General features: G+C 36.5%; 1 protein-coding gene across 4 annotated transcripts in view; it reads right to left on the reverse strand.

Moving 5' to 3' along the window:
* Positions 1 to 23,193, reverse strand: part of RAPGEF4 (Rap guanine nucleotide exchange factor 4) — a 151,837-nt gene that overhangs the window by 115,754 nt on the left and 12,890 nt on the right. For all 4 annotated transcript variants that reach the window (XR_010431937.1, XM_064660823.1, XM_064660822.1 and 1 more), the window contains exons 3-4: positions 22,301 to 22,389; positions 14,101 to 14,247 (exon numbers count right to left, since the gene is read on the reverse strand). Coding sequence is in view for 3 of the 4 variants with exons in the window: in XM_064660823.1 (XP_064516893.1) it covers positions 14,101 to 14,247; positions 22,301 to 22,389 (236 nt within the window). In the remaining variant the exon portion in view is untranslated. The remainder of the gene's footprint in view (positions 1 to 14,100; positions 14,248 to 22,300; positions 22,390 to 23,193) is intronic.

Here is a 23,193-nt window from a genome sequence, read left to right on the forward strand (position 1 = left end):
AAGGAATGGGTTCGGAATTTTTTTTTATTCATAATTGCAGAGGGAGAATAAACAATTTGATAACATGAAAACATTGGAGAAGGAGAAGATCAAAAAAATGAACAAAAAATAAATATAATACGTAAGTCTCTAGGGAATTAGCAATGTTGAGGAAAAGAGACATTTGGAAAAACTTAGTGGAGACATCACTTGCATAGAGCTAGTGACTGAGCAAAGTCTAGGAAGCAATAATCCTGAACACAGTTGGAGTATACAGCACGTCTCCCACTGCCATCATTTCTAACTCTGTATAGATATCTATGTAAGCTTAACTAGTGACAGTTTTTCTTCATACAATGGCAAAACACTCTTCTGTCATCAGCTATCAAATTCTGGCAGGTAAAATGATAGTAAACATCAGATTAGATATGTTCCAGATCCACATGAAAGGCACGGTCACATAATTCTGTGTTCTAGAGAGCTCACACGAAGCACAATGGCATTTTAGGTAATTTAAGAAGTCATGTGATTATGTTTTTTAATTGTGACAAAACATAGATATGGTCAGGGTGTGCAAAAAGGGGAGGATATAAATACTGAGGACAGAGAGAAATCATCCAAGAGATATGAAAGCAGTACACAAAAGAACCAAAGAATGAACTCTGAAAACATATTCTGGAGGAGAAATCAGAATAAATTTGTTAGTAGCATGTGATATACTTGGCTGTGGAATGTTTCTCCAAAAGAAGCACCCATTCACAAGCCATTTGGCATGGATGCTTAAAATGTGCAAAGACAAACCTTTAGAGAGCATACAATATGGACTCTTCAGAGGGGAGATGGAGAGAGTGAATGAGAGAAGTGGAAATAAAGCTCTCATTAAATAAAGACATCATTTTAGTTCCAAAACAAGGGACAGAAATAGTCCTACACATGAAGACTGATGAGGAAGACACATGACAGGGGTTTTTTTATTTATACAGTATGGTATACTGTTACATAAAGAGTTTGAAGGCTTTTCTACAGTTTTCCCTGAAATAGCAGGTATTGGTCAGAGCAAAAGACAGAAGATACAGTATGTTGAGTATTTGGCCACAAGCACAGCAAATTCTACTGTCCATTATTGCAATGAAATTAGTGTAATTAGACAGATTTCACTTAAAACGAGAGTAAACACAATTTACTGGAACTCTACCATCTTGTTTTAATACTTAATCCATGCTGCTGTCCTCTCACCATGCAGAGCATCTAACAAAATAAGAGTATCTTACCCCCACTTCTCTTATGCAGCAGTTTGTGAGTAATGCCTAGTGTAAATAGATGAGCATTGCTGTGGCAGTAAAAATGCCAAAATAAAGGACCCACTGAAGAAGGCAGCACAGTCATGAGCAGTAATGCAGCACAGTTGGAAAACAAAACTAGTAACATTAAGAGATTTTCTTTCTATAGTATCAAAACTTCCATATATGTTTCTACTTATTTTCATCATGCTGAGCAAATTGATTTTGGGGACAGTCACAAGGGCACCTTTTCTAGCAAATTCTACTCACACAAAGCAAGCCATTCAAGAATGTTCATTTAAAAAGAACACATCTAATCTAAAGATAGCATTCATTATTACTTTAACACTTTCAAAATAAGAGTTGCTTTTTCCTTCTGTATTCTTTAGCATATTAGAATAATAATTTTCATTTGTACATGTAGCAGCAGCATTAACAGAAAATGAAGATATGTATATATAGACCGAAGAGTTTTAGCAGGAAAGGTATACTTCAAAGAAAAAATCATCAGAAATGTTAACTGGTGAAGACAGAAGAAGCACGCTAAGGCTTTGCTTTAGCTGGGGACAAGGAAGAATAAATAGTCAATCACAGTCAAGAATCTAGTCTTTTCTAGACATTTGATATTATTTTTCATGTACATACTACTACAGAGAGTGAGCTTTGCCACTATTCTACCACAGGGGAGTAGGCAGATATAAAGTACCTCTCCATCTCCCTGCAGAAGTTACTTACAACAGAACAGCTTCACAAAGGTTGGGTTCTTTTGCAGGTTGTTTACTCCCACATTAAAAAACAGAAACTTCATATCAGTAGTACGAATTATTTTGTTAAATAAGAAGGGAAAATACACCTCATGGTCTGCTTCAGGATATCACAACCATTTATTACATTGTATTCAATGCAGATTAACTCAATTCTTATCCAAAGATGTTGTCCAGTTAATGGATACAAGTAAAGGTAATTCACCTACCGTTTTGTAACCATACTTGGATTAACAGTATGGATGCCCATGTAAAATCAATGTCTTAGGGAATTCTTACGGTAGCAAATTATGTATTCCTACTATGGATAGGGCTTGAAGCATTTCCAGTATTTCCTCTGCCTCACTCCTTTATATAATTTTAGTGTGCAAAGTTGACAACGATCTACTCAAGTATCGGTACTTATGAGCTGACTGGTAGCATATATCAGTTTCTAAAGTCAAATACCAAGTAATTCTTCAGAAAGGTTAAAAGGCAGAAAAATACATATTCTGCTGTTAAAATAGGAAAAGTCTGTCTTATAATAAAACGACACCAAGTACTTTTTGTATATGAAATCAGATGGAGGTAACACCCTCTGTAGGGCAGATGTGTGTAAATACATCAGACAGAAAAAACCTGCAAAGATGAGAGTTTTGATGTGAACTTCTGTTGTTATCTCAAAGCATATCTTATCTTTCCATACCACAGCAACAACACAGGTAAATGCCCCAGCTGTGACATGCTCAGATTGAACTGCAGCTCTTCTTTAGTAACACATTTTGTAAAATGGGTATAGTAATCAAGTCTCCTACTCCATCAGTGTATTCAGACATCTCTGCTTAATTGTCTACTCTTTTACTGCATTTCACTCCTTTAGCTCTGCAGAGCAAATGTGCTAAGAAATTCTAAGTGATGGCATAATTCAACAGTGCAAGAATTATTTCCTAACTGCTTTGTGATTCCTGGTTAACTAGTAAGATCTAAATGTCACAGATAGACCTAAGGAAAAATACACAATGAACTTGCAACCAGAGATCAACAAAGCTTCCATTACACGATAGCAGGAACAAAAGTGACAAATGTAGAAAGAGAAACTGTATTAATAAATATGTGGAAGAGATGGATACCAGAAAACTGCCTGAGAAATGATGGCAGAAAGACAAAAGGCATTTGAAAAAAGTTTCATGCTTCTAGAGAGGATACAGGCTTGAAGGGTATTGGCAGAAAGAAAGAAAAAAGAAAATAAGTCTGTACTGAGCTTTTAATCTTTCCTTAATTGTACTGAGAGTCTCCAACATTATCCCCAGAGAGAATTAAGCATAAAAGCCTAAGTTACTCAAACAAGTTCCTTTATAACTCAGTCCTTTCAGAACAGCATGACTTCTTTGAAGGACTCAGTTTCTCAAAGACTAGGTCACACAAAAATCATATTGTAATGCATATTTTTATTATGCTAAAACAAAACTATTATACTGTATCCGATTCCACTAACCTCTACTCAGGAAAACGTGGATAGGGTTTTGTGGTAATTAACAGAATAGAGTTTGTTTGTATACTTTGGTTAATATTTCAGGAAAATGGTTTGCATTGCCAGAAAAGATATTTTTCAAATGTCAAGATAGCTGTGGAATGCAAAATTAAATAGAAATTACTCAGAAAATGGTCAGAGGTTAAAACATAAGCAAGTTGAATTATATCAGTAACTACTAAATGCAGAATGGCAAGGTTTAATTTTAAATGTTGATTATTTATCACCCTCCAACAAATGTTATACAAGCCTGGCTTAGAGTTATGTACAGCATCTAGAAGGAAGAGTATTTTATCAGTGTAATTTAAAATGAACAGAAGTCCAGTCAGAAGATATCTAGTGCGTAAACTTTTATTTGTGAGTTTCAGGTTTAACTTCTCCACTTGGGATTCAACCGAGAAAGTATTTTAGGCAGAGTTCAGGGGAAATACACACTAATGGTCTTATCAGCCATAGGATGAAGGATAAAGAAACTGAGCCTTAGGCATCACATCAGACTGTATGAATTCACATATTCTGCTAAACCACTGCACTCAACAACAGCCTGTAACAGAAACACTAGATGAAAACACACATTTTTTGAATATCCAATGCATTACATAGTTTAAAAGTACAAGAAATACATGCCTTAGAAGGCCACCACATCTTATGTGCTCTTCTTGAGTATTTGTGACATATACAACCATTCACCAAAATGAAAAAAATTACGCATGAACAAGTTGTTCCATAAATCCCCTTGAGATTTAAACATTTCTGAAGGCCTGCAGGCCTTTTCACATTGCTGGTGAACAGATTTCTAGGAATTTTGTAGCTAACTGAACTAATGAAATTAGAGCAATACTCACTAACCCTGAGAACCATAACTGCTGGAGTTTTACTCCTCAGATTGAAAGAAGAATTGATTCAAGAGCAAGTACATGGACAACTGGGGGTTTTTTAAATCTGTTTCTTTTCTTGACATCTGGGACTGGCCATAATCAGCACAGATGACAAGATGAGGGAATGAGTCCTGTAGTTCTTATTTTCTGCCACAGGAGAAATATTCCATATTCAGTCCTCAGTTTTCTATACCTTCCTTTTTAAGTGTACCTCTGGGATGCCTAGAGTTTGTAAGGCTTTGATACAATTTACCTCAGTACAAGGATTGGGCTGACCCTTTTGTTAAGCACCCCTGAACTACTAAGCCACAAAATCATTTGAGTGATTCCAGCCTCTTGCTCTCACATCATACCAGCTACGTCGGTGGACAGAAGCTATTACAGAATGGACAAGATTAAAGAGACTTTAAACCTGCTGCCACCAGTCTGTGCTGCATATCATACAAGGAGAAGAAAGCAATTAGTAACTATCTGTGTTGAAATCTCATAATGCTCACTGATTTCAATATGGATGAAGAGAGAGGAGAAACCAGACTAAGGGAAAGGGCTAACATTGAACCTTACAGCTCAGGAAAAGACATCTATCAGAACCATACTATCAAGGCAAGCAAAGAGCACTTTCTTTTTGAACCCATTTATTAATCCATATGCCTAATAAATTGATAATGTCTGAGGTTTGGCTTGTTTAGAGTTTTAAGTTGCTGAATGCTCATTCAAGGGAGTGTTTCCATAAGGAAGGAAGATTTACATTCCACTAAATAGGACTTGTAGGTTTCATTTTTCTTGCTACCTCAAAGTGAACACTTTTACAATACTTTAAAAAATTTATAAACTACACAAAATTGTGAGAATCAAAAGTAATAATATATATTATGATACAATAGCCTTGCAGTTTGTGTCAAACTGCATAAGTTCTTCCACTGCCACAGATCTCATTGTCAAAGATCTCTAAATTTTTTTAATGCCAGCAGGTTTAAGCTAATGGATTTTTAAAATGTCGATATTAAAACATATCCATTGATCTAAGAAATGGTATCACATTATTTGCCTCACCCATTATACAGTGCACGCAGAAAGCACCCATTCAAATGCAGAATGCAAGCATGCACTCTATAGCCCACACAACCACATCAACTGCCGTAAAGCAACAAAAACTCAGTGTTAAAAGGAAGCTTCTAAGGGCATACTATTTTTCTCAATAACCTGGAGGCAAATAGTAATAATAGATCAACCTCTTGTGCAAGAAAGAAAAAGCACAACTCATCTGAAAAGAAATGAAGGACTGAGATGATAACACTGGACAGAAGATCAGAAAGGGTCAATCTCTGAAATAACCTCATTCACATATGATCCCACAGTGAAGAATGGTCTGTGTCAAATCCAGAAGCTGAGAAGTGTAAGCAAAGCCCTATGCAGTTGATCACTTTGGTATCCACTGTAAGTCAGGAAAGGACACTGCCAACCACAAATACAGCTAGAACCAAAGCTCCAGGTAATCTCACATAGAAGTTTGACAAGGCAAATCTAAATTAATGCAGTAACATATACACACACAATATCTGCAAAGATATAATTCTGATTAGACAGATAGCAGATTATATACACAGACATACTTGCAAAGATATAATTCTGTTATGTATTTTTTCTGTCTGTGACAGATGAGAATCAGATGCATATTTAATAGTTAAAATGTATGTTGGGGAAAAAAGCCAGAATCTAGTTTATAAGCTTCAAATCTTATGATTCTTCTATGAAAGACATTTTTACCTAATAAAAATGAACTAATGAAAGACCAGAAGTTTGTATCCTGAAATAATATTCATAGGCTCCCAGTTGTGTTTTGCAATATATGTTTTTGCCATTTAGCAAATCATGCTTAGAGATACCACATTTAATAATACAATCTGCTGAGGACGAAAAGCACTTTCTTTGCTAATAAAAAAGCTGGTTATAGAAAGTGCAAGTTTGGCAGTAAAGCTTTCAAGAAAAATTGCAGCCTGAAAAACATCTGCAGACTTTAAGTGTATACATTTCAGTTTGTCAGATGTTCTTCTGTAATTTAAATATTTTAAAAATTAATCAAAATAATTTACTTTTGTGAAAATCAGATGAATTCATATTTTTCAACTTTACCCCTAACCATGATAAAATATGAGAAAACCAATAAAGGCATTACTTAACAGGCAGACTGACACTCTTTCTGGATGTTTCTATTCCTTTTCATCAAAGAAGAAACCTCAAGCAAGTCAAGCTTTCTGCAATATAATTTAAGACCTTTTGAAGTGCTAATAAACATATAAACATTTACAAGGGCTGTAAATGGGAATGACAATATATTTTTGTATATTTTATCTGGTATAACAGGATTCAACAGGGGCTTCAATCTGATGGTCATTATTACAGTGATTCAGAATTGCACCTAAAAGCAATGACATGGTAGGAGGGCTTAAGAGAAATCACATCTACACAGCCTTATTCCACCTCACACAGTGATCAGTGACAGTCATAAAATTTTGCTACTGAAATTCAGAATAAACTGGGAGACTGAGACGCAAATTGATGGTAGGGATGACACACAAGAACATGCACCAGGAAAGTTTGCTGAAGAGAGACATGAGGAAGGATAAGGCCTTTTCACTCAGCTTGTTATTTTTCAGGATTTTCAGTTGCTTAAGGGGTGTCTGAAGTGCCACTGCTTGTCACCTTAAAACAAGCATAACAACAAAGAAAGGGAAACTCACAGAATTAAAACTAACTGGATCTTCTGCAAGAAGTCTGCCTCATTGGCAATATTGAATATCATACATAATGGCATAGCAAATTATCTGAAACAGAGTGAATAATTATTGATTATGATATTTTCAGTCACAATGCCATTACTTAACAAAGAACATTTCATAGCAAGACTCTATCAAAACACTTTCATCAGTACATATCACATCAAGAGAAAAGCTGCATTATTGAAGTGAAAAATCTAGTTCCTACATAAGTTTCTCCACTGCCAGTGGCCAGGAAGATTACTTTAGAAGATAACACTGTCATAAACAGCGTTCACAAAATCTGCATCCATTCTTACAATGTGATGTGACTAATACACCTGCATGAAAGCAGTAGTCACTGTGTTGCTACGCTGACAGACATGGCTCGTTCTTATGTTATTTTTGGCTACTGAGGATAAAATGCTGTTTCATACTTGTTTAAAATCTCCTCTACTAGACAGAGCATTACTTATAGAAATGTTTGACAAAGCAAAACAAGAGGGAAAAACCTAAAACCATATTACAAAAATGGTCAAAACCAATATAACAGCAGCACTAAAGGCCAGACTCTGCCCCCATTTAGCTCCATGTGTATCAAAGCAGTTGTGTTGTATTCCCTTGAAACATGGTCAATTCACACCAGCAAAACTGGGAGTGCTATCTGTCACTTCTTGGTATAATAACAATTTCGGAATCTTTCCCTGCTACTCACTTGCATGCTTTATCAGTATTAACACAGAAGGTATGAAGGAGGGATGTTAGCTATTTTCAAAGCTTTGCTCACATCTTGCCAGTTCTGTGTTTACTGTCATATTCTAAAGCTGGGCGGGGGGGTGTGTTTATATTCTTCCTCCTTCCATGTGTTCCTATATGAAAAAAATCTCCTTCTTGCCTATCATCACTTCATTTTTCAATGTCTCTCACACTATCTCTGTTCCTTTGCATACAAATTTGAACTAGTTATCAACTGAAGGTTTGCAGACAGCATAAAGCGACACATTCCACACACTTGGGTCCTTCCATGTCTTCCTTCTGTGTTGTATTTTGTGTCTCATAACATGGAATAATTCTTCCTTATTCTGCCAAGGTGGCTATTTGGGATGTTGGTGAACACAGTATTCCAGCTACACTGAAAGTGCAGGCTACCACAATTTGATCGCTTTTACAATAAAGCACCATTAGAGAGACAAATCATCACGGAATCGTTTGAGCAGTCAATGGAGAGTGTGACATGAAGCGGGTAAAGACAGCTGAGTGTTCCATGACCACCTTTTTATATTTTTGTGGGTCTCCAAGCACTTCACTATTTTAAATCACATGATCACCCATCCTGCAAAGCTAAATATTCTGTATTTTATTAACTATAGTTTCATGCCTCTACTCTGTTTGCCTATGGGAAATCAGTAAATCAGAGCAGAGACTTCTGCAATTGATTACTGGGCAATAAACGGGCAGAGTGGTATACCATAAATCAAGCTGATGGTTAAGGGGCTGGACATGAATCTGATTTTTTTCTTTGATTCCTCTCTTTCAATATTTCATTTCTCAGTTCAAATTTAATCTCTCACTCAAATGAACCAGAAAAAATTTCTAGTATGGAATACTCATTGGTGAAAAGGTGTATTAGAAAGTACTGACATTTACATGAGATTTCTAATACTACTTACACATGTTGAAGTATTTAGGAGTCTCTTAGAGAAAGAAGCAAAAACATTCTCAAGTAACAAAGCAACACATATTTTCCAACAGTTTAAGGCAAGGAAAAGGTTACCTCTCTGAAATGCTACTACTGCATTACACTGCAAAACACCACAAGATAACATCCTTTGATAAACAATGTACTTAAATTTGGCCAAATGGATAGACCAAATGAAAATCCTTACATGTTTATATTAATTAATGTATTTTTACAGTGCCTTCGTAATTCCTATTGCCATAATCTCAGCACATAAAATGAGGCATAAGATTATATTATACCTTGATATGAAGGTGTGATTAGATATACCTTAAAGCAACAAACTTCCACGCAAATGCATTGAGAGCTGTGGTCTCAATTCTGATGAACTTAAGCCTTATTCAGAAACCTCAGTGAGCAGTGCTACAGCACGCCCTTTCATACATTTATTTCCTACACAGCATCCCATTGAAACAGCATGTAAAATTTCTTCTATTCTGACAGATCTGTTTTTGAACTAGCTCATTAAAAACTAACATTCACAATGCTCAAAAAACAAAGTTGGTAAGAAAGCTGCTTCTCCCAAAGCTATCATTACAGAGCAGTGAAGTCTGCTGAGGGTTACAGAATGAACATTAGATGGGCAAAAGCAAGAAGTTACACTACAGTTATCAGACTACAAGATGTGTAAGTGCCACTGAATATGAATTAAAAAAAAAATTTAAATATTCATTCTGACCTTACAGAGGCCAAGTCTCCCTCTCTCCAAAGTTACTGCATACCGAAGGAGTAGCTGGTCTTCATTTACTTAAGCTGAAATGTTTCTCAAGGCATGTTCAGTAACTTCTAACATAATCTTATTCCACACAAAAGGAAATTGGTTATTTGTGTGTTATCCAAGGAAGGCTGAGTAATACACTGCGGTAGGAAAGACCTCTAAAAATAAGTCACCTCTCAGCAGATTCACTCCCTTCCTGTCTGGGTTTGAATCAGTTTGCAACTGCATGAAAGGACAAAGGTTGAGGATGAACTATGGAGAACTTTGTAATGATCACACTGCTCAAATGAATTCACTCCTACTCTGTTTAAAAGAAGCCAGCTATTAGGGGTGGAGCAAGCCAGTGGCCCAACAGGATGTGCATGACCAGAGCTCCTCATGTATAGCCTTCTGCTTTCATGTTTATTTTTGGATGTATTTTCCTCTTTGTGTTTTGGAACAGATTTTTGGGCAAGGTAGCTAGCACCACAACCACACTTATCCATGCTAAAGAAGGAAATCAAGTATTTACCAACACAAATAGTACCTTTTCCTACAGATTCACAGAGTACCTTGGAAGTCTACAGCAACCAGTAACTTTTTTTGTGTTTGTCAGTGGTCCTCAGAGACCAAAGCCAGGGACAACTGATGCACAAAGGCACATCCCAGTGACTCCCACAACCTTCTAAAGCTTCTTCATCAGAAAACAACGTTAAGCTGTGTGAGAATCTAACCAGAGATTTCGTCACCTCTAATCTGCTGTAGCAGCCGTTGACAGACAAGTCTCCAAGGATGAGTAAGTGCAGAAGCTCAACAATGTGCCCAAACAGGATGCTACTGCAACAGCCACGGCCACTAGAGACAAGACTGCCCTTTTAACTGCTAATTGTTGTTCTCAGGACAGTATCATTGGTTTTGACCAGCATTCCCTGACTGTTAGAATTGAAGGTCATAGGAAATCTTTCTGTACTTAAAGGACTGATTGAATATGGGGCTCTGTGTATTACAGAAGATATCTTACTATATTTTTTATAAAGAATACCCTCCATTTTCCTCAAAGAGTATTTAAATTTACAAAACTGATAGAAGAATACTGATAAAAAAAGAAAAAAGTCTGTTTAGTAGTAGCTATCTCTCTTTTTCACATATAGACTTAATTGCAATAGTACTCTAAGAAAGTAACTTTGCTGTATATTGTGTATTAAATATGTCAATAAACCACATCTGATCTGTGACTCATTCTGCCAGTACAATAGTTTCTTAGAGAAATACAGCTAATACAGGATAAGTTACTTTTCAATTTAAACAAAACTCAGAAGGTCTGCAAATTCACATTTTGAAGTTTCAGAGATTCTGAAAATTTTTTCTAAACTTAGAAATAATTAAAATAGACAGTTATTATACCTTTCTCTCGCTTAAAACCTAGTTTCAGAATATACTAAAAGTTTTATAAGCAATATAAGAGAATATTTATTTGTCTTTCAAAGAACTGCATAGATTTGAGGTAGAAAAATACATGTTGCAAATGTGAACACCATCAGTAGGTTTCAGTACTGAAAACTTTTTACTATAAAGGAAGATAGTTCATAGCTCTTAGCCCTAGCATTTCAGATTAGCTGCACAATACATAAATGTCAATACTGAATCAAGAAATGCTGGTTCATGTTCCAAAATTACATTCACAACTTAAAAAATAAGAAAGAATATTAAAAATTGCAGTATTGGGGTTTCCATGCTCTGTAGGTCAAAAATCTTTAACTGGCCAACATAGTTTTAATTTGTTCTTTGCCTCAAAAGAGTGAAAAAAGTAAATTTCCACAAAAGTAAATTTCCTGGGGAAAAACACACAAACAAATGAAAAAATCACGTATAACATGTATTTTTTCCCTTTTGTTAGTAATCATAAAAATCCTACATACATAAAACCTGTAACCATTTTAAGAATTCCAGCCTCACAATTTATTTAGGTTGTTCTTATAATACAGTATTACATTGCTTTGAAATTATTCAACAATATATTTTCTGGATAAACAACTTCTCTCATTAATTGAATTTTCATTATCTGGAGAGTTGAAATTTGCATGCAGTAGATTTTAGTTTATACCATATCTGGGTTGTAATGACACTGACATTGTTGCCTTTTCCCATTTTTCCATGGTACCACTGATATTAAATATCTATTATCTATTCTTGACTTTGTGTGTGTTTTCATTAAAACCAAACTAAAACAAATCTGAATGGCATGTCATTGTATCAATAACAATTTCCCCATATAGATTGTCACAGCAAAGATGAAACTTATGATAAGGCAGAGAGAACAAAGCAGCATCCATAACATAAAAAAAGTCTCCCTTTAGAAAAGTATTTACTTTTCTTCAGGTAACAATAACATTAATAATAATATACTACTGTTACTATTGCTAGCATATTTTGGGGGAATTTTCTTAAATAATTTTCTGTCTATTTAAAACATTTTCTGTTTATCATACTTAGCTGCAATTTATGCAGTCTCTGGGATTAGCAGATTGTAAGGAAATAAATACTGCCTTGAAAAAATGAAAAAATTCTACCTCAGACTAATCAGTAAAGCTGTATTTCATGACACAATTTTTTACTGAGAGCACAGGGATAGCCTCCTTGAAAGAAAGCACACCAAAATATATCAAAAGTTCCCTGTAAAACGGCACAAAAGGCAAAGAAGCACCACAAATCTAAACTGTGGTCTGTGACTGACACCTGCAGCATTTGTGACATGTTCTACTGCACAATTTCATAAAAGCTGCAACATACAAATGTGTGCTAAAGCTTCCTATGATCACTCTCAATACTTCCAACACACATGACCTTTCCCAAAAGCATCTATCATAAAAACACTCACCAAAATCAGCAAAATTGCTAGAAACAACACTGTACTGATGATTAAAGAGCAAATTATGTTGGCATTTTTGTTTTAAAACAACTTCAAAAATTTTAAGAAGGGAACTTAACCTCCACTCCCCCAATAATCCTGATAGGAAAACAACAGTCTCTGAATGCTTAGTAGGAAATTCATATACATAGGAGAAATGACTGTGCTTATACCAATTAAAAGTGATTTTTTAAAAAAAAATGCTACTGGGGAAACCTACAATTGGATTTATTCTCCTCCATCATTATCTTGTAAAGCACTATCTTCATTAACAAATTTCTGACCACTGGCAAGTGCTGCATATGTTAAAACTGAGGAGACCACTGGCATATTTAATCTTTTAATGCCAAGGCCTAAAACTATAATGCAGTTGCTGCAGAGAAGAAAGATTATGAACTGCAGAAAAATATTGCCTTGTCAAATTCTTCAAATTTGCTACAAGACCTTACCAGCATTTTATTTTAACTGTAGAACTTGCAAAAAAAACCCCAGTACAAATCACAGTTATGCAATTCAAAGAATGATATCTAATTAGAGCATTAACGACAACATGCTTCATTCACTCAGAGGTCCTTCACACCTCGGCCATGCTACACCATCAATTATGCTCCAGGTAACATATTTGCAGACAGGTGATGGAAGTGCTGTTTTCTCTATCAGTGTAGTTAGTTGTGGATTTGATTTTTTTTCTGACACTGACTTTAGTACTGCTTTAGGACAATTTTTGCAATATAATACTGCTCTTTCTCAAGAAAAGAAAGCAAAAAAAAATCCATCTGTCTGCACTCAGGAGAGAAGCTGAACTAAAATGTTACAACCAGCATCTATTTCTTAAATACAGTTAGTGTCCCTAGACCTGCAAGTTTAGGACACTGTCACACCATCTGACAGCTCTACACAACACCTACACTTGTACAGTCACCATTTAAAACAAGCTGGCACTACAAAGTGGCAATAGTGTAGGCCAGGCCAAAAGGAACCAGAACACTTTTCCAACCAAATGTAATGCTCACAAAAATGCAGACAGACTCAAGTTCAGTAACTTTCCACAGTAACATGTTAATGAAGTCTTCTCTGAGTGGGTACCAAAGTACACGCAGATTATAGAATGAAGAACCTCAGCACTATGTTCTCCACAAAGGAAAGTTTTAAAGGAATTCACATGTAATCAGTAAGTTAATTTTTAAGTGATCTTGATCCATCTGCAAATTCTAAACCCCTTACAGCTGGTGATGAGACAAGAGTAAAGGAGAATAATTTAAAATTTCAGAGTATATTAAGGATAGACTCTCCTCATAAATGTTGGCAATAAAAGCAAGTTTAAGGCTAAGAAAGCAACACCTGCCATATACAAATAAATTCTACCAGAAATTTCACGTAAGTTATTTCATTAGAAGAGGCCTACAAGAAATACAGGAATATGCAATCATGCAGAATATTAAGCACTAAAGAGAAGTAAAAACTTTTTCTCCAAACTAATTTAAAAGAATTATACTTTACTCATGGTATAAATGTGCTTTTATTTCATTACAAACACTTAACCTTTTATGTTATTTTTTCTGCATTAACTGCAAATAAATCTGAATTTACCTCCCAAAGTGCTTTGAAGTCCTTCTGCTCAATTCGAAGGAGCTCACTATATTCTCTGGTAACGATGGTAGCATGGCGAGGAGTGTTATCCAGAATGGACTCTCCAAAAGCAGTTCCTATTCCCAGAGTGCATATTGTCACAGCATCCTTTAAACAAAAAAAAAAAGGACAGACATCAAATAATCTGAGATGTTTTAAGAGTCTTTGTGTCACATTTTCTAATAGCACTGCCTTAAGATTCTTCATCAATCTGCTTTAAAAGAAAATTAATTAAAGTGCCAACAAAAAAAAAATCATATGCTGATTAACAACACGGGAAGCATTAATGTGGAAACAAGCAGGATTTCTGTTCTCTATATCCATCAGCTGAATTAGACATTTCCCTCTGCAAAGCTGAGAACACAAGAGTCACCTTCACGTTTGGAAGAAAGCACGACCTCCGTTCATCTACGTCTCAACACTGCTGTGATGATGAGATCTTTAGAAATCTCAGAGGTGATGAGAAGGTAACTAGAGTCAGAAACACAATCTTGGAATATAAATTTCTGTCCTACATAGGCTACCCTCATCAAAAAGAAAATTTGCCTGTTATGTTTTCTCAGTAAACATACTTTTCAGTTATAATATCCTCTTGTATTTATAATTCATTTCCTTGTTGTACAAGGTCTGTGAGCAATGCAGTTGAACAGTTTAACCAACTCTCTCGGCCTTTCTGTTGAAAATGCCAGTAAATTTCTTAGTTGCTAATGGATATTTGCCAATTAAGTACCAGATCAAAAAAATTATTATTGTCACATAAGTCAGGGATTTCAAGGAAACTATTAAAGTCCAAATAACCTCTATCCAGGTATAGAGTATTCAGAAGGGTCCCAAACAAGCAGTAAAGTCCACTTCAAAAGAGTCTATATGAGCACATGTCATTCATGTGATTGAAAGATGTCTAAATGAATCTCCTTTGGCCAGGAACTCTTTTGTAATGGTTCCAATAAAAATTATGAGCTACTGCAGACAAAAAATTAAGACTACTAGCAACTAAAGAACTTGCTGAATCAAAATTTTTAGACACATGTTCTATTCTAGGCTTACAAGTTGCTATGCTCCTGAGCACAAGCTTGAAGCTGAACACTTACATATGTCTTTTTCTAAGATGGGTCTTAATTGACTGTCTGTTAAGTAATTTTTAAAAATAGCAACAGTATTAAGAAATTAAAATCATAAAACCTGCACTTGACAAAGGAAATCATGTGCACACAAATACACATAAATACATAAAAACACATGCTAACTTTACTTGATACAACCTGAGAAATTTAGTTTAATTCCAAAATACAGAATTCATGCAATGCCTACAAAAATCAAAATAGAAACTTTTGTTATCCTTTTGGTAGATAATCCAAGAGAGACACATGAGCATATTTCAGCATCATTTGCTGCATTTAAAATTGCACTGTTTTCCTTTCATGCATCTAATATGTTGTAATAGGCAAATGTTATTAAGATCAAGTTAGTAGCTTTATAATTGCAATACAAAGACAAAAGCCCATAATAGTCCAGTTCCCTGAACCACAGCAAATTGCTCTTACACAGATGTTACCATATAAAATTATATTTTCAGGAAAACAAAATCAATTACGTCTTAGAAAAGATCAGGAAGAACTTAATAACTGTCAGAAATAAATTTTCAAGGAAGGCAAATAAGAACAGGTTTTGTTAACAGAAAGAATATTTCGGAATGAGCACCCAGGCAGCTAAATAGAGGTCTCTGCAAACAGACTATAGGTTATACACTAAAGTTCTGCCTTAACAAGCTCACCTCTCCAGGATGAAACACTATATGCAAGCTACCACGCTCACAACTGCACTCAAAAGAGCTACAAAGAAAATGTGCCTACTGCTCACACAAAATTTGATCTCCAAATGTCCAATACATTCTTCTCAACTCTATTTAGAAAGTTCAGATAAAAGAACTCTCTTAAAAGGGCAGGACAACCAAACAGCCTGGCATAAAAGAAACTTTTCCATTAGGTGGATCATAAACAGCGTTTACATTTTCCAACTGTTTTCTCACTCCCTCCCCCTCCTTCCAAAAAAATAGAACTCATTTGGAACACTTCATCTTTTTTTGACTGTTTACAACTCTGATGAGGCAGCCATTCAGCTGGAGAAATAAATTAACACTATGGGGTGTTAGGTCAAGGGGCTGGAATGGTCTATCTACATTCATTAAATGAAAGTCCAAGCTTCTATGAAGTTCTTTCAGGTTTTTTCCCCAGCCATCACTGTTCTCCATAGAGATGCAGTTTCATATCTAGCTAGGGCGAAGGACCTTATGTCTTCTTCAAGACTACAGAGCCCCATTTTCTCGCTGCCCCTTATTTATACATCTCCAGCCTCCTGGGGAATCAGGTGTGCTTTCTATTACACCTGTTAACCTTGCACTCAAGAATCTCCCGCTGTTCAGTGTAGACTTCAGGAGGATTGCTGGCAGCTCAAAACTCAGTTTGCCATTCCCCTCTGCAATCCCAGAAGCAGCAGGGGGTTCTAGCTGCTGGTAACCGGCTAACATTCAAACAGCTATTTAAAAGGCAGTATTAGAGACTTAAAAAAGGTGAGATTGTTTCCATTGGTGTCCTCTGAACACACTATAAAATGGTAGCGTTCAGAGGCTGTTTGTGTATTCAGTTGCACTGACTGTTACTGCCAAGTGAGACACATGCAGTGAAAGATTTGTTAAACCTCCCTCTCATCCCCCCTCAATCTAAAACATTACTGAATTCGTAAGATGATTCTACAGAATGGATGAAAATCAGAAACAAGGCTCTACCTTATTCCCTCCCCCACCATCACAAGGCTCATCCCCACATGCTCCTCCCTGAGTTGCGACACCTTCTGTTTTTCAACCTGGCAACCAGAATTTTTGTACTGTGTGTAAATAAAATCATGGTGTCTGAAAGAGAAATTAAGAAAATAGGGAAAAAATTACAAGATTCCAGGTTCAAAGGGACTAAGGACATTTCTTTGCAGTTTTAGTTTATTCAACACTTTGAGTTTATAAGGGAGTTGATGCAGCTAGTTTATTTTTAATTTCATCATTTTCCCATACTTTGCATCTTTATCTCACCTTTGCACCTGTCCCTCTAGGACACCATACCATCTCCATGTTTAATTAGAGATTTGCAAAAGCTGGCATTTTGAGAAGTTTGCTTATTATTACTTTGACACAGTTCAGTTTGTCCTCAGCAAAAATTTCCTTTGATAATGAGAAACCAAGGATATACATGAAAGAAAACTACCTAAGAAGTGCTTTTTCTGTTCCATTACCTTTACTGGAGTGATTCAGCAATTCATATAAGAAATTCTTATCAAACTACTTCTAAGAATAACAGAAATACCTTCCCACACTAAAACTGCAGCCTGTAAACATATTTTAGGCCATCCTTTTTACACAAGACAAGGTGATTTGCTCAAAGGAGGCATTATGCTTTTAGAAAGACTGTAACCAGCTTTTCTTCTAGTACCTAATTAAAATATTTATGGTTCAGATTACTTGTACTGTAATAACACATTCATTATTCCCACTTCTTTCTGTCTGATCTTCTAAAAACTACCTGCAATGCCTTGGACTTTTCCCTAGGTCACCTGGCAGAGAGAAGTGAATTGATTTTTCTGTATTAACTTTCAATAAGCTAAGTTAAAAACCATGACACTGTGGAGCTGAGCATGAGCCAATACACCCTGCTTCACAGCTGAGTATTAGTCCAGCTAATCTCTGTGTTACAATGGGTAGAGCAGTTTTCATGCTGAAACTAAACACTTTAAAGCAAGCTTGGGCATATTTACACTACACTACAAACTACAGTGCAAACCTATATTGCAACTTCACATAGGTTATCTCCAAAATACATTATGGCTATTTACACACATACATAATGGCATTTACATACAGAAAGCAGTATTGCAAGAACTGTCCTGTTTAAATCCCTTTCCCTGTTGCCACTTCATCTTATCATATACCTCCCTTGCCCTCAGTTTCAAACAGCTGTGAAATTCTTCTAGCTCTTATGTGGACATGAACCTCTTTCTTCACAATCATTCTTCTCAGCAATCTCACTAACTTTTCACTCCCAGCCCTCTGCCTCTTCTTACAGCTGACACTGCTGTACCATCCAAACACTCACAGCTCCTCCTTTAAAGCTTTTCTAAAAGAGGCTAGTTGTTTGTTAAGTCAATGCCCTGTGTTCAGTTTGGTCTGTTTTTAAAAATCGATCAGCTTAAAAAAACTCCACCAAAACACAGGCAAGATAAGCTGGCAACAGGCCCCAGCACACACTATGATTCAGCTGGCAAACTATAGGAAAACTGCAGATCAAATTGCTGTTTGGTCTTTGCCTTTCTTCTCTTCATTCCTTCACATTTCATCAGATAGGAATATAAATCTGAGTAATCTGGGGTAAAAGGCCCTGAATCTAATTCAGTAAATCACAATGTTGCAGAATCTGACAATGATGTAACACTGATGCTTCTATCACAAAGCATTTATTCCCAGCCTTATTCTGAAACATTGCCAACAGTCATCCTTTGACTCTGTTCATTTTCAGAACAGAGTTCAAAAATCAAACATACACAAAGCAGTCAGCAGTATTTTTAAGACAACACCTAACCAGGAATATCTGTAAGAGGAACTTTTATTACTATGTATCTCTGTCATAACATTGGATATCAAATAAAAACTAAAGTCAGAACCTGTTCATAACTGAGGATAAAGACATTTTTCAGAGAGATTCTACAGAGGCTACATTTTCTGTTTATTTTGAAGGTGACTTAACTATGTCTTTCTGTGATTTTTAAATACTATATTTATCAGGGTGTTTGTTACAAACAAGTTAAGCCAAGACCAAAACAGCTCATTACAGTTACCTCTGCAATTCACAGTGGGACATTTTTACCTCAAAAAAGTCCTCTTCAGTCTCTTCTTGGTTGTTGAACACTCAGAAAATTCCTAAATAGTTTGCACAAAAAGCAGACCAGACACCGCTCAGGATGTGTTGGATGGATAATCCTATCAGATCTCTGTATCCATTCCAATGGCAAATGAAATTACCAGCAGCACTAGCATATTTTACCTCAGTGGAACAGAACGAACAGTAACAGAGACATTTTTTCTGGCCAAACTCTTTAAAACAGGTATATGGCAAATAGACGAATATGATTTTCGGAATAGCCATTTCAGTATCAAACACTGTCGGCACTCGGTTTGTTATGTGTTATAACACTGCCCTCTTGTGACAAAACTCAGTTTTGCAAGCAAGCAGAAAGGATTTTTCCAAATCAGTATGAAAGCAAGAATTTATAAGGTGCTACATACGTGTATTTGTCTCTACTAAAGCACTAAATCAGTAGATCCAATGGTTCCTGTTATCATAATATCAAATAATAGCTAATGTCAATATTTCTGTTTATATGAATTCTCAACTTGATCCTAATCAGTCTGTGAGAAATCACAGACGTCTATATGAGTAAGATAAAATGTGCAGCAAAACGTGTGGGAATTAATACCTCACTAGCTACACTGAAGTTCTGATCCATTAGTGCATTAGGATATCACTTCTAGTGCAAGACATGTAACTACATGATTCTGGAGGAACAAAGGCCATTAAAACATTTTTAGTAGGCACTAAATAAACTGCACTTCTTATGGGAGAAAGCTTCCAAACACCAAAGGTGACTGCATAATGAGTTAGCACATGGTAGCTGTAACACAACGCATTAATTCCCAGCCTTGATGATGCTTAAGTTCCCCAGGTAGACAGATAAACACCCAGTAAAACTGGGACTCATATTTTAAATCAAGAGACCTGATTTTCCCTATTTACATTAACACTGTAGGCATCTTCATATAATCACAGGATAATTCAAGCTGCAAGAAAACTCAGGAGGTCATCTAATACAACCTCCTGTTCATCTTAAGTATTAAAAGATGTCATGATGTCTAAAGACATTTCAACCATATCACACTTTGTATTTAAAAGTTAGGCTCTCTCCTGAAAAGATGGTACTTTCACATGAGACTACAAACTTCTAAACTCAGATAAACTTCTATATCTCTTCTGCTCTGCTGGAAATTTCTCAGTAGCGTGAGTGCCATTTATATTATAGTAACAGCAGAGCAATTAGTCATTGCCCTGACTTTACAAAGGAAGCTTTGGTTCCTGGGCGATCTTATTGGAAAATGTGCTCCAGGGAAGGTTACAAGCACCCCTATATCTCAAGCACTGGTCATCCATTCCCAGTTGGGAGCACATTCCTGGCAACCGAGTCTGTCAGGGCTGCCCTGACAGCAATACAACACTGTATTTCCTCCACCATCTGGGTTTGTAGTGAGCACAGCAGGCAGGCAGTGCTAGCAAGTACATCAAGATAAAGAATGACCAGCACCATGCCAACAACAAAGTACAGATGAGACTGGAATGGGCATCCAGGAGCTACAGGCAAGAGAAGGAGCAGGAGACCAAGAGTGGAGGGACATGGTATAATCACCAAGCTGGAGCAAAACCAGAGAAAATGCTGGACATAAATAGTATCTAGGAGTCCCCAAACATCAAACTTATCCAGAAAGGAATGGCAAATGCATGAGCTGGTGTCCTTTTGGCAGTGAGGCTGTGTCCTATGGCAACTAGGCAGTGGTAAGAATTCAGTTCATTGCTTCAGTGAGAAGGAAATGTGAGGTTAAGAAATTATTGCAGAATGTAATTTCTAGAACTAGAACTACATGAACTGTAGTTCTGTAGTTTCATATTGGCAGGAAAAAGACTTGAACACGAACAAGTAGAAAAAAATATTTACATTTTATTCATTTAAAAACTGAAGTGTTCCATACTCCATCTAATAGAACAAATCAATACTCCAAACAGACTCTTAATTTAACTCCCAGATCCAGATTGTGCAGATGTATTCCCTTCTGATTCAGTAAAGAGCACTGATCCTTAACAATAGCGCAGTGCCATCTTTTGGCAAACACCAGAAATATTCCTAATTGCTTCAGACCTGCACAGAAAAGGGTCTCATAAGAGCCCAGTACTGTTCCAAATTGTGACTACATCAATGACAGCCAGACCATGCCAAGAATTGCTCAAATTAGGCTAATTATACTCACAATCAATTTCTACTTAGTGAAGAGATTGCTAAAAATAATTATATGAAGGAAGTTCCTCTTTTATCTATCGTCATACTCCAAGAAGCAGAAAGACCCAGCACTCACACACTGCCTTGACTTGCATTCCGACCCAATCTCCTTAGTGATGTGATGCTCAACAAAGTGAAAAAATCCAGTTTCTGCTATGAGCAAGAAACCTTCCTCAATCAGCCAAATTTTGCACAAAGAATACACCTGCTACATATGCTGTATTCAGTCAAGGTGGGAAAAATGGGTGGTGTTATACATCAGGTCCTGGGTACCTATACCACTCCTGTGAAGGCACAGTAAATCCCATGTCAGAGGTATAACTCCATGCTGAGCCACATGATGGGACAATCACAGATCTCAAACACAGGAGCAGGGAATGGGACATGATGTCTTCCCAGAAGACTAAGCTCACAGAAGTGCTTGACTTGTCAGCATGACATTTGACAACATGGGTGGCAGACTGTCTGTCAGTGAAGTAGCTCATCCTTTTGGATTTTTATTCGTTCTAAATTTTGTAAATCTAGGAGCATCAAGGTACCATTTGGAATCAGGGGAGAATTCTACTTGTTTTTCTATTTCTTAACACTGAATAAGTATTACCTCCAGGCTTCTGGTCTAACATGGCAGCAGTTCCAATACTCTGCTATTAGATACCTCCCCATTCTTGCAGTGGAGACTGCATTACGCTGTTATCACGCTGCACTGTTAGTGAGTTCAGTTTGAACTTTCTGAACAAGAACTGAATTCAAATATTTCTAGGGAATGAATTAACAACTCTTAGATCTTTTGCTAATTTCATATGATCCCTTTCCAGAGCATTACATTTCAGTTTTCTTGAAATCAATGGCATGATTTGCCTCCATAAACAAAGACAAATGAGACTAAAAGACACTCAGAGAAACATGCTTTTGATATGACAAAATATCTGTACAATGTATGTTGTTACCTACCTCACTGTAAGTCATATTCTTTCTTTGTACTACTGACTGGATGGTTTCAATGAAAAATCTATTTTACCTGGTGGTTGCTTGTATCAGAAACCTTCACATCCAGTGATCCTGTCAGAACGGCATACCAATTCGTCCCAATATCACCCTGACGGAATACTGGAAAGATGAAATTTTGTAAATAAGAGCTCTCTCTTTTAATTTAGCAACATTAACAAATATTTTTCCCACATATTACTGCAATTCTGCAGTCACTGCTGGCACTATATAGTTTACCATATCAGATTATTTATTTATTATTAGAACAATATTTCCAATGACACTAGAAAGCACATATTTAGTAAACTGGTCAATACACTGTGGAAACAATGAAAGCTTGTAGAACTGCTTCACACTTCTCCCCAGTTTGCTTCTTTTTTAATGTTCTCTTAGTTAATAAACCAACGGAACAAACAAAACAAAACAAAAAGGTTTTCTGATCAATGTCCCTTTGAAATTCATAATCTTCCAATGCAGATACAGCTACTGCTGACTTCAGTAAGAGTTCTGGCAAAACAGTAACTGCAGGACTTTGATGTCCAGGCATTCCAACTGTGTGATTACAGACCGTTGAAATTCCTATTACTCTAACCAAACCCCAGTGCTGTATGCCAGATTTACCTGAGGTGTATCTGAGACTCTACTAATACCACAGATTGTCATCAGCTATTTCCCTGGTAGGTTCCCACCACAAGACCACCACTTATTTCCATCTCAGCTTCACAGACCCAAGCACAGCTGTCCACATGCACCTGGCACATGTGCTGCCAGGGCAGGCACAGAGCACCCTGCAGCAATATGCAGCTCTGCAAGTCAGGCTTGTGCTATCCAGAGTGACTAGAAAGCACACACTGTTAGTGATATGCCTAGGTGATACACCTTTGCCCCTGACAGCACAAAGCACCTACAAAAGCGATCAATAAT

Source organism: Pseudopipra pipra, chromosome 7 (genome assembly GCF_036250125.1).
Source record: "Pseudopipra pipra isolate bDixPip1 chromosome 7, bDixPip1.hap1, whole genome shotgun sequence".
In the NCBI taxonomy this organism is placed as follows: Eukaryota; Metazoa; Chordata; class Aves; order Passeriformes; family Pipridae; genus Pseudopipra; species Pseudopipra pipra.